Source organism: Macrotis lagotis, chromosome 2, assembly GCF_037893015.1.
Source record: "Macrotis lagotis isolate mMagLag1 chromosome 2, bilby.v1.9.chrom.fasta, whole genome shotgun sequence".
NCBI classification, from domain to species: Eukaryota; Metazoa; Chordata; class Mammalia; order Peramelemorphia; family Peramelidae; genus Macrotis; species Macrotis lagotis.
Window position 1 is genome coordinate 268683970 of NC_133659.1, and position 13301 is coordinate 268697270.

The 13301-nt window shown below is 35.3% G+C and overlaps 1 protein-coding gene across 1 annotated transcript in view; it reads left to right on the forward strand.

Annotated features, from left to right (window-relative positions):
* Nucleotides 1-13301, forward strand: part of TRHDE (thyrotropin releasing hormone degrading enzyme) — a 475008-nt gene that overhangs the window by 319935 nt on the left and 141772 nt on the right. Inside the window, exon 7 of the mRNA XM_074220778.1 lies at nt 5816-5881. Coding sequence (XP_074076879.1) covers nt 5816-5881 — 66 coding nt within the window. The remainder of the gene's footprint in view (nt 1-5815; nt 5882-13301) is intronic.

The following is a 13301-nucleotide window of genomic DNA, read 5'->3' on the forward strand; positions in this document are numbered from 1 at the left end:
GTACAAAGGTTCCTGCTAGGAATATTGGCAGACACATATTTCTGTTCCATGAATGTAGTAGCTTTGACTTTCCAATGAGAATTGCTTTAGTTTTCGATATAATCATAAGTCAGATTCACAATAGACTGAGTTACCACAAAAAATCCTCAAAGCCTAGATTTATGAAAAAAAAACTTTCATTAGATACTATGTTGCCTAACACTCACACTTCAAGGAATTCAGTTAAAGAGATGCTCCAGGGACACTTCTAACTGCTTTGTCAAAATAGAATTCTTAATTCTATAATTGAATGAAGCAGTTCTAGAAATTACATGTCAGTATTTCAAGACTGAGAATTGAATGGAACAGCTCTAGCTGTAGAGAAAGGAGAGAGGTATTTGCCTTTTCCAGGGTCATCCCTGTGAACCCTTTCCCAAGTCAATAGGTGAAATTGAGTTAGAGAAAGCAGATTTGGTGGAGAAAATAGGTGGAAGAAGAAGATATCACAAAAGTATTTGCAATTATGATGAAAAAAAGGCAGAAAGAAGAGAAAGAAACCAGACAGTTGCAATAAATTGATTTTTGCTTCTCTGGTAACATATTTATGACTCAGAACAGTGTTCTCCAAACTAGAAGGCAGGGTTTTATCCCTGGGGACTGTTATTTTACCTCAAGGGGTAAGGTTCAATTAAAGTTCGGGAAGGTGAGTCACATCTCACCCTCCCTGTGATAGCCAATCATGTGGTAGATTTTCTTCAGCACTAATTTTGTATAAATTCCCTACCTCCCTTCATGGCAGCTATTGGTGGATATCAATAAAATGAAATCACAAGGAAGAAGAATAGGAAAAGAGACTGGGTTTTTCTTGTTATTTTTTGGGGGGTTATAGGGACTCCAAAAGCAGGACTCAGAGAGTTGTCTAGGACACTGAGTGGTTAAGTGACTCTGGGCATTGCCCTCCTCCCCTACAAAAAATATTAAGAAATCAAGCTAATATTTTTAAATAACTAATGAGCTAGATCCTGTGCTGGACATTGGAGAAAGACTTGCAATGGAATGAAACAACCCCACTCTCAAAAAGTTATACAAAGAATAAATCTAAATAGAATTAATACAACATAGTCAAATCTAGGGTATTTGGGGAAGTTACTGTCAAAGTACTTCGCCTAAAACACAGATAGGACCATGAAACTCCCTTACTCAATAAATTCCAAAGACTTGCTTTTGACTATAGGTTCAAATATTAGTTCAACTTTTGAAAATCCTATTAATAGTTTTGTCATATTATTTTACAATGTCCAAAATTATTAACCAGTTATTATAATTATATTAAAGTGAATATACATATTTAAGGGGTACACACCCATTTAAAAAAACAAAAAATGGATGGAAATTTGCTTAAAAGAGTTTAGGTGCTGCTGCTTTGGGAGATTAGGGAAATCAGGATTTTTGTTTATATTTACATGTCTTAAAACATGATCTAGCAGAAATGCACTATCATCTTCCAACTTAACCCAATTGAACTTTATTTCCTTCTAGATACCAGTTCTTTTTGCTTCTCTGTGTGTTATGATCATAGATAATCATGGACACATTTTGACTTGATTTAAAGCAAAATGTTCTTTAACATTAGAGCTGACCATTCCCCAACTGATAAATGGTCAAAGGATATGAATAGACAGTTTTCAAATGAAGAAATTAAATCATATGAAAACAATGCTCCAAATCCTAAATGATTAGAGAAATGAAAATGCAAACAACTATGAGATATCCTTTCACGCCTATCAGATTGGCTAAGATGACAAGGGAAAATGATCAGTGTTGTAGAGGTTGTGGGAGGATTGGGACATTGATGGAGTTGTGAACGATGGAGTTGTGAATGGTTCCAGCCTTTCTGGAGAGCAATATGGAATTATGCACAAAGAGCATGAAAACTGTTCATACAGGGTCAGTTACAAGGTGTAGTGGATAAAGCACCAGCCTTGGAGTCAGGAGTACCTGGGTTCAAATCCAGTCTCAGACACTTAATAATTACCTAGCTATGTGGCCTTGGGCAAGCCACTTAACCCCATTTGCCTTGCAAAAACCTGAAAAAAAAATCCAACAAAAATAAACTGTTCATACTCTTTGACCCAGCAATTTAAGGCCTATATCTAGAAGAAATCATAAAAAAAATGGGGAAAGTCCCACATGTTCCAAAATTCATAGTAGCTCTTTGTTGTAGTGGCAAAGAACTGGAAATTGAAAGAATGCCCATCAATTGGGGAATGGCTAAACAAATTATGGTACATGAATACTATGGAATACTATTCTATAAGAAACCATAAATGGTTGAACTATAGAGAAGCATGGAATGACTTACGGGATCTGATACTGAGTGAAGGGAGCAGAATCAAGAGAACAATATACACATTAACAACAACGTTGTAAGATGATCAACCCTGATGGATGCAGCTGCTCTCAGCAGTTCAGAGAGCTTGGACTACCTTATTAGACTGACTATGGACAATGCTATCCCCATTCAGAGGATGAAAAATGAAACAAAACAAAATAAAAATCCTTCAGAAAATAAGGAACACTACATTCACTTTAAAAAAAATCTCATGTATTTCTTTCCATTAATCCTAATTTTTCTTACTTAAAATGGCTAACCTGTGAACATGCTTAACACAAACATGTAAATGCAATATTATTCTGACTGTTCATTACTGAGGGGAGGGGGGTAGGAAGGGAGGGTGGAAGGAAATTGTGTAACTTAGAAATATACATTGGCATATAGATGAAGATTTAAAAAACCCTTCTATAACATGTATTTCAAAAAGTAAAGCATCAATAATAAAAAAAAGAGCTGAATCCAAAAAATCATGGACTATCTCAAGAGGTAATGAATTTTACCTACCTAAATATCTTTAATCCAAGGCTTGAGTGATCTTTCTTTGTTGGGAATGTAGAAGCTGTGATTCCTTGTTGCATAGGAGTTGTACTGGATGATCTCTGATTTTCTTTTCAACTGTGAGATTCTGTGGTTTTCTGGTTCTGTTAATCAACCATTCATCATTAATGAAATACCTACTATGTTCTAGACACTGTGCTAAGCAGAAAAGACATAAAAAGAGGCAAAAGATACTTCTTGCCCTCAAGGAGTTCACAATTTAATGGCTTAGACATTTGGATAAAATGAAATGGGGAGAGAAGGAAGTTGAAAGGTAATTAATACAAGACTAAAAGGAATATACATATATATATATATACATGTATGTATGTGTGTATGTGTGTATATATGTACATATATGTACATTTATTTCTATCCCAGGCTTCTCTCAGTCTGCAACATAAACAAATTATTGCTTAAATAAAAACCAGAGAATGCACTTGTTTTACATGAAAGTTTGCTGCACAGAATGCAATTAACCTGAAGCAGTGAAGCATTGTTTCCATAGACCATGTCATGGTATGGAAATCACTACTGATAAAGAGACTTTCCTGGTGGTAACATTTATTTTGAGGGCTTCTCATCTATGCATCACAAATTTTTAGTCTCTTTTGAGGAACTCTTTAGAAACTGGAAATGCTTTCATATGTGTTTTTCATATTTTATCCCAACAAACTTAATTTTCATTTGTAGTTAATTATTTTCATTTGCCAACCAATGCCAGTTCTTCCATTTAGTATGTATATGCCCTATATGCATTTATCCTTTCTGGACTTCATTGTACTCATCTTTAAAATCTGATTAGGGTGATAAGGGTCATGAGAAAATCAAATGAGACAATGTACATGGAACTACTTGAAAACTGTATAGTGTTTTGTAAATGTTGCCTACCATCATCAATACTACCACTTCCACTACCTCCATGATCATCATGATCATCATGATCATCATCATCATCAATTGGTATTATGTCTTTAAAATGACTTAAAAATCCCATCTTTGTATTCTAAAATAACAAAATAGGACCAGAGGGCTATACTCTATTGTCCAAAACTTTCCCAATTCAAAAATCTGTCATTCCATTAATTCACTAGAATTAGGGGGTTCTGGGCTGTACCATTTATTCACAGGGTGAGCTTGGAGAAATCTCAGCCTCTTTGCAGTTTAATTTCTTTGCCTAAAATGTGGATAACTGCGCAACATTTTAGAGTGAAAAGCATTTGGTAAAAGAAAAAATAAGTTAAAGTATTAATGTAAATGACTACTAATGCCTTTAATGAACCCCCTCATTCAATGAATATGGTGATTGAATATATACATAAGACTTAGGATAAGTTCAAGGCCTAATAAACACCCCATGGATAAACTGAGCAATGGAGAATAAAGCCCAGACAATTAGCTTAGAGCTTGACTGCTTCCGTTCTATTAGCTGTCATAATACAAGACTATTTTATATATTTCTATTATTTTATTATTGCTATAATTGTTCATTTGTTATTTATTTTAGATCTATGACTTGATTTTCAATGGCACTGGGAATTTTCTAGGTGGAAACTCCCTCTGTCCATGATGCATGTACAGTAGTAAGTCTGAGGAGTCAGAGTTCCCTTTCCATTGATATTTATTACCTGTGTGAACATAAAAAGTCATTTAAGTTGTGTAGACCTCTGTTTCCTCATGTATTAAATGAAGGCATTATCCTAGATGACTTCTGAGATCCCTTCCATCTATACACCCAGTACCTTAAAGTCGCTGGCAACTTCTGATCTTAAAGAACTTTTTGGCACTGAGAGTAACTTGCTTGGGATCACACAACTCATCAGTAAAAAACAAAAACAAAAATAAGAGTCAAACTAGATTGCTACCCGACCCTCCAAGCTTTTTGATCCAACATTATAAAATCATCTGCTACTTGTAGTCTATTCATTGATTTTCTTAAGACAAATGACATGGCCAGGGCCACACAAATTTCATGGACTTAACTATGGAATGAATTAAAGGAGTTAGCACTTGCAATGAGATCTTCCTAACTTGATACTTGGGTATCCATTCCTTCAAGTGCCTCTTGTAACAGAATAGGGCCTGGACCAGTCATTTCATTGGCTCAGACAACTCTAATGGGAAAGCCATTCCTCTTGACCAATGAACATCAGCACTTTTTCCTCTGCCATTTCTAAAGAAAATTGAGAGGTTAACGTAACCAATATGACTTTGAATGACTTTGAAAAATTCTTGTGTGCAAGCAGATTTTAGAAACAATTTCTATACCTAAGACACCATACCCAGAACATTGTCATTCTGAAGTCATATGTTGCTTTACTTTTAAGCCACTGCTACAGTTACAAGAAAAAGAAAACAGTTACTAACAAATGGCTATTCCATAGGGAGATGTTTCTAAATATCATATTCCATTCTCACATGCGGTGAATGATCTTGGCTTTTTTCAAGACCATACCAATAGAGTTCCATTTTTGCTAAATTTTGCCAGGCCGAATTTGCCAAATCTTTGAAAAGATTTTGTATATAGACCCTATGTAATAATGTCTGTCATCTGAGGATCAGACAAGTTTATTGCCAGTTAGGTTGCAAGAAAGCATTTAAAACAGACAAACGTTATTTTTTTGCCACAATTTGCCACAACTCCAATTTTGGGATTCCATCTTCTATATTTACAGAAGGGTTGTGGGTTGTTACTAGATACAAGATCTATAGATACTTTTGAAATTATGGAGCCCTGTAGACTTGTGATATTCATTTGATAATATTATTGTTTTAGAAATTCACTTGTTGGAATTGAGATTAAATAAAATAGGTTTTGTACTTTTGGTGATTGCAAAGATTTGGTGATTGCAAGATTTTTCTATTCATTATTGAAACAGAAACTCTCCATATTGTTTCCCACAGGGTGCAGCTTTAATTCGAATGTTGGCTAATTTTATGGGTCACTCAGTATTTCAGAGGGGTCTACAAGTAAGTAGCCTGTTTTCTATCTCTTGTTTCTTTTTTTTCCCCTTCTTGTCACTATGATCTTTTCAAAGCATATCTCAAGATTTAGGAAATCACCAATACAGGGTTGCTGAATTTGATTGAAAACATGAAGACTTGTAAAGGTAAGCAGTGTCTTTCAGTATGATAGATGAAGTTGTAGATACAATTCTCACTGTGTCAACTGACTGAACTTGAACAAGTGTATGATTTTGCCTCCATTTAATGCGCCCTGCCAAGCTGAAGTAATTTTCAAGTGTTCAAAAACTAGAATAACCTGGTTGAATTTGCTGAAGAAAAATGTGCTTCACTTCAATTATGTTTAAAAGTTGATACAGAGATAAAAATGAATAATTTTAACCTTGCTAGAATGACGTACATGCAGAAAAATTCATCATGCTCCACCCTCCCCCCCCAAGTACATTTACCATTGCTTCTGACTTAGATACACAAAGATTGCTCTTTGGTTTTGAGAATATTTCAAATTCTAATTAATAAGTCTATATCACTAGAAACACATTTTTCCAGGCTGAATTTGAAGCATGAAGTCTTCCAGGTAGTGAATCATGGTAAAGCTAGTCTCTTAAACTGTTTGAAAACAAACACAAATATGGAAAACAATACAACTCTTTTATTCTGTTGGAATCTGTTTGAGTAAATCAGGTTACCAGCAGCTGTGATTGATGAATTATTTATGATGCATTCTGCTACTTAGAAGTGTCCTTTAAAGTAAATTGATGTTCACCTGAAATACAATTATGCTAAGACAGAGAGAGTAATCAATCTTGTCTGCTCTTGGTAAGCTTTTCATTTTGAAATTTAAATAAACTACATCTGGGATCAGGTCATATTTTAGTACCATAATTCTACCTTTAACCAAAACTTACCAAAAGGTAAAACATAAAGCAAAAGTTAAATATCTTATGTCAACCATAGATATATAGAACAAAAGTGAGAGGAAATACCTTGTAAGGGGAAGTTACTTCCTGCATCCCTTCCTTCCAGCTCCCCAGATATAAAGTTTTGAAGTTTTTGTACCAACAGGAGTTGGAATATGTATTCCAATGGAATCTAATCAGTTCTTTGCCTTATATATAGAATATTGTGATCTATCAATCTGTAGGGCAGGTTTTTGCCAGTTTCTTCCCTTACTCTACAGTGAACAGACTATAATGTTCACAGATTTATGGGGAAAATCACTTTCTTACAGATTTGTCTTTTATATATGTGAAATAAAACATTTTAATAAAGAAAACTATATGGAGGACATGTAGGGTTTAGAGAAAGTTTGGGACAAGAGTTCTGGAATTAACTAAATCTCTGGGAAATACAGGTTTGATATCTGGACATACCAGTTCTTCTCTCCCTCCCTCATCCCCCTCCACCCCCAGTCTTTAACTTCTCTAATTCTTATTTCTTTTTGAGAGTATAGTAGTATTAGAAATGATCTGTGCTTTGCTCAAGGCAACACAAATGGGATTTTACTTATTAGTATTTGATTTATTTAGAAAGAGAACTATGCAGAAAGTCAGGAAGATTTGGGATCAATTCCTATCTCTGACATATTGAATTTGTTTGGCACAGTGGATAGAACACTGGCCTTGGATTCAAGAGGACGGCAGTTTGAATCTGGACTTAGACACTTGACTCGTATTAACTGTGTGACCTTGGGCAAGTCACTTAACCTTAATTGCCTTAAAGCCATCTAGTGTCATCTCCAGTCATCCTGATTCCTATCTGGCCACTGGACCCAGATAGTTTTGTAGGAGAAAGTAAGGCTGGTAACTTAGCACAGCACCTCTTACTCTAATCCAATTCATATTGTCATGGCATTACTTTCCTAATGTTGTGATCTTCTTTGAAAATGAAGGACAAACAGTATTATAAGTAAGCCTGGGCGAATATCTTAGCTATTCAGTGTTCTAGGTACCTTTCTAAAATTATCAGTTGGAGGAAAGAGGTCATTGTGTACTAGTGAAGTGAATTCTTTTCATACCCCCTTTCCCTAGATGAATGCAATCACAGGTGAAGTCCCTAGTCCAATAGTCCAGAATTATCTATTATAAAAGAGTTCTACTGTATGTCCACATCAGCATTTATAGATCTCTCAGTAGATTGAGGTGATAAAAACAATTTTCTTTTTTTATTTAATTAAAGATTTTATTTATTTTGAGTTTTACAATTTTTCCCCAGTCTTATTTCCCTCCCTCACCCCCACACCCACAGAAAGCAATTTGTCAGTCTTTACCTTATTTCCATGTTGTACATTGATGCAAATTGAGTTAAAACTATTTTATTTGTAAAATGCTTATTCCTCCAGAACACATCTTTATCATTACAGCTCTTTTCCATGCTATGCAAAGAGATTTCTTTTTCTGTAAGAAAGTGACTTTCCTATTAAACCTGTGAACATTATAGTATATTCACCATAGAGTAAGGAAAGAAACTGGTCAAAAATCTGCCCTTTTCCAGTAGTTTATCTAAAAGAACTAGCATTTGATCCTTGGCTTCTCTTGCAGCCCCCCCCTCTCTTTCAAGCACTTTTACATTTGTCTTGCCATGCTTCAATTGCTTAATTTTGAACTTGAGGTGTGGGGCCATATGTTTGTCAACATTCCATTTCATTTGCTCTTTGACATTCCATTGATCAGGCAGATCTGTATCCTTCTGATCCTTCTGAACTTCACTTGCCACTGTATTTATGCTCATCCCTCAATCTGATTTAGTGCATCATCAGCAGTTTGGATTAGTTTACAGTAAGCCTCTGTGTCTGGGTGATAAATTAACATATCTTCTGCATGAAGATGTATGGTATACATTCTGGAGTTGACCTCCTGAACAGACAATCTATGTCAGAGATCTGAGTGGTCATAGGCTGGAAAATGATAAGCTTTCTTGTCTTAAGAGGACTCTGGGGAGTCTTGGCTTACAAGTTGTTGAAAGAGCTAATTTAACATGTCAAAATTATCACCTCCAGAAAACCTCCCCAATTTTTCTCATGTTCATTAAGGTTATTTTCTTTGCCAACAAATCAAGGGCTATAGACATGGGTACAGGTAGACACCATTGATGAATGTATTCTCAAGTGGTAGCTAAGGCAGATAATGGATGGAGCACTGGACCTGGAGTCAAGAAGATGGCAGTTCAAATCCAGTCTCAGACATTTTCAGTCATTTATCTTTTGTGGGCTTCAGTTCCCTCATTTGTAAAATGGGAATAACAATATCTATCTCCTAGTTTGTTCTGAGGATAAAATGAGATAATATTTGTGAAGTGCTTTGCAAACTTTAAACACCATAGAAATGATATATTAATTTTAAAGCAGTTTTTTGAGCACTTACAACTAATTTCCCTTCATAAACGATGGTATAAATTATGTTTAAGCTCCTAGACCGGTCCACAAAAGCCTTTTAAACCCTTAATATTCCTCAAGTACAATACTAATCATACTAGTTCAATCTGAACCAAAACAACATTTATTATTTTTGCTTTGCAAAAAAAAAATGTATTCTGGTTTGGATGAAACAATTCCATTAGTAGTAGGGTCTTTTAGAGAGTGTCATAAGATGATTTTTATTTGTGAAGCCAGAGTTGATAGCTACCAGACTGAGAGTTCCCTTGGAAATGTAAATGAATTATCTTGAGTGTTTTGGGTCAACAGGATCTGTGCCAATTGTCATTTATTGTCTTTTTACTGGGACAAGAGAGAAGATTGTGGAGAGAGTGGCATGAGTTAAGGATAGGACTTCCATAACAAAGGGAAAAGGGAAGACATCCTAGAAATGGGTCAGTGAAGGCACCAAATGTTGATCAACAACTAACAAGAAGAATCCCATGAAGTATAGGTTGTGAGGAACAATCTGACAAAGTGGGTAGGGCACTGACTATATGATCCTAAATGAATCTTTGCCTCATTTTTCTTCTGTGTAAAACCAAGTACCCAATGGTCTATGGGGTCCTTTCAAGGACTTACATATAATTTTTGAGATTAAGAGAATCCTAAAAACTCAAAGCTGGCAGAGACCTTAGAGATTATCTAGTCAAAAATTCTCATTTTATAAATGAAGAATCTGAAGCTGAGAAAGGTTAAGTGACTTCTCCAAGGTTACCTAATAAGTTAATGGCCAAACTAAGACAGGAAGTCAGAATTCTCAGCCTAGTCTTTTTCTACCACATTAAAAAAATCTACTTTCCTCTTTTTTGTCTGGTTCCCTAAGTAGTCCCCTTCAATTTACATTTTTACAAATTACAATTCCCCCAAGGACAGTTACTCAGATTCAAGGTACTCTGTTCATCTACATTCCCTAAAAACCATAACTATAAGCCCAAATAATATGGTTGCCATTAATAGTAAGATGATGTAATCAGTTTCACACGAGAACATTGAATAAATGACATAATAAGAAAAACAGTAACAAAACATTTCCCTCATGACCCTGTAGCATGTGCTTCCACATCTAGGCACAGCATCTTGAGAAAAGGACCCTTTAGGGGTCCCTCATGGAAAGATATTCATAGGAAATATAGGTGGCCAGAGTATATGCTGAGAGACACTTAATATAGGAAAAGCTAGGTAGGCAGGAAACATGCTTATCAGAATGCCTGTGGGAAGGAATAAATATATAAGGAGCATATATGATCAGCATGCATATGTAAAGGGGGGAATTGAAACCTCTGACACTATAGGGATAGTGGTGTCCTGTCCTATCCCTCATATGCCTACTTCTCCCTCATAGACTTCTCTGGACACTATTCTGCTGAATGCAGCTTCATTAGACATTGCTCTGCAGAACAAGTAATCTTAGGTTTCTGGCTCATTTGAAATCCTTCAGTAATTTCTTGTTCTGGCAAGAAAACTCTCTTAATGATGTAGAATACAAATCTATAAAAGGCCTTATTTTTTTATACTGTTACAAGGCAAGACAAGAAGTAGTAAAAGTTAGTATATGAGAAGTACATCTCTCTAGAGGAAGTGGACTTTTTTCCTACAGTACTTGAAAAAACATAGTTATACTGGGATGATAACTGGTCAGTCTCACTGACCTTGGGGGTAGTTTGTTGTATTTCAGGATGGGTTAAGGAGACTCTCTACTTGATTAGTTCAGTATTGCCCTCAGGTGGTCCAAGACAAGGTGTATTTTATCTTTTGGTTTTCCTTGCTCTAGAACTGAGTTAAAGTATGGCAAAATATAAGAAATTTTATATGAACTGGAGTCTATTTTAAAATAGGGTTAGTTATGTGAAGAAATGGAAAGTACATACAGAGGGAACAGACACTTTATTATTTTTTTGTTCTTCCCCACCTCCCCATTCTTAGAAAAAGCATAAACAATTGCCTAAAACCAACAAAAATGCCCTACCCACCCTTTGAGCTGTTTATCTTATTAACTCACAGTTTTGACTCACAAACCTCTCAACTAAGTATCTGGAAATCCTTACCCTCCAGGTGCCAAGATTTTTGATTTAAAAAAAAAAACAGAGGATCTGCTAGGTGGCCCAGTGGATAGAGCAATGGCCCTGGAGTCAGGAGTAACTGAGTTCAAATTTGTCCTCAGACACTTAATAATTACCTAGCTGTGTGGCCTTGGGCAAGTGACTTAACCCTATTGTCTTGCAAAAAAAAAAAAGCAAGCCTAAAAAAAGGGACCTCCCAGTTAACTAATACCCTCAGGCTAATTCTTTTCTTTAGACTCCAATTCCAGTTTTGTATTTTAGATCCTTCTGTCAGAAACTTTCCCCTAGTCTTGGGATATGTGACTAGGTTTCAGAGGGTCTGTGAACTTGGATGGAGAAATATTTTGATAATTGTATTTCAATATAATTGCATTTTATTCATTCTGAGAAAGATTTCATAGTTTTCACTGGACTTCCAAGGGATCCCATGATACAAAAAGGATAACAAGCCCTGTAATGCCAAACATTTCCCATTTTTAATCCCTGTAGGTTAGACTATAAGATAACAGTCATTTCTCTAAAAATCTACCAAATTTCTTTCTTGGAATCTTAATCCTTTTCCATTTCTCCCCATCTCCACCCCCCCCCCCTCCAGGTAGGCAGATGAAGGGAAAAGGGAAATCTAAGGGAAGAGGCCATTTTTTCCTTCTGCCAGTAGCCATTGTTTTTTTCTGCAATACAAGATACAGTATAAATTTTCTTGGCCTTTCATATGCAGAAAGAGATAGCCCATAGTCTGAGAAGGGTTTGGGTAGCATTCTTTTGTTAATATAATATGTGTCATCTATTATCCCCAACAATATACCAATAATGTCCATTATGTGCCAATAATGAATCTTTTGAAATGGTCTCATTATTCAAATTCTGGAACCAGTTAAACTATTTTACAAAATTTTAACTTTGAATAGTACACTAATTGGACCTACTTGTAGTAAATGCTTTAGAAAACTTAAAGATAGTTTCTTTTATTGTTACAAAGATAAGTGGGTCAAGGAGGAAAATTGGACACCTACTCATCATTCTGCAAAGGCCTCAGGTGGAAGAGGGCAGGTGAACTGAATCATTTGCACTTTGGAAAGAAATAAAAAGGGCTATGAACAGGCACCTAGCCCAAATAGAAGGTTCCTTTGGGTTTACACTGAGGACGAGAGGCAGTACAGATGCAAATCTATAATGAAAATCCATTGAATAATTTGATTTGCTTTAATAGAACAATCTTTAATAACTTGATAAATTAAGATTCTACATAATATAAATGTTATGGATGCAAAATTAAACACTGTGTGCAGGGTACTTGGAAAAGTTTTTTTTTTTAAATAGTCTCTGCCCTCAACGAGCTTATTAGGATTTAGCAGAATTAGTAATATGTGCACATAAATAAGTATACTACAAATTGTAATGTTCTAAATGAGCAGAACAGCAGAGAAGATTAATATATTTGGGGGAAGATATGAGATGGGAGGGTAAGGGGAAATTTCATGAAAAATGGGGCACTTAATCTTGACTTTAGTGGAGGAGTTAGTTTTTATCTATAAATATATATAGGTAAGGAGGCCATTCTAGGGAGAAAGATAACATATACAAATATGTGGAGATGGAATAGGATCCAGGATCCAGTTTGACAGGAAATAATAATATGTATAAAGTAAGTAAATTTTAAATGTACAGTATGTAAGCATGCAAGGACTTTACATTCTACTGGAGCATGAACAATGTATGTATAATAAGCAAGGGGCATACAAGGACCTTACATTCTATTGTAGCATACAACATCAAAATACACCAGGAAATACATATGAAGGATATGCAAAGTATTAATGTAAAGAACAACTTAGTCTTGACTGGGTGACTGGTGAACAAATGTTCTGAAAGAGCAATGATATTTATGTGATTAATGTTGATTTTTGCAAAACTTTGATTCAATTCTACATTCTTGGCTTAATCATGTCTG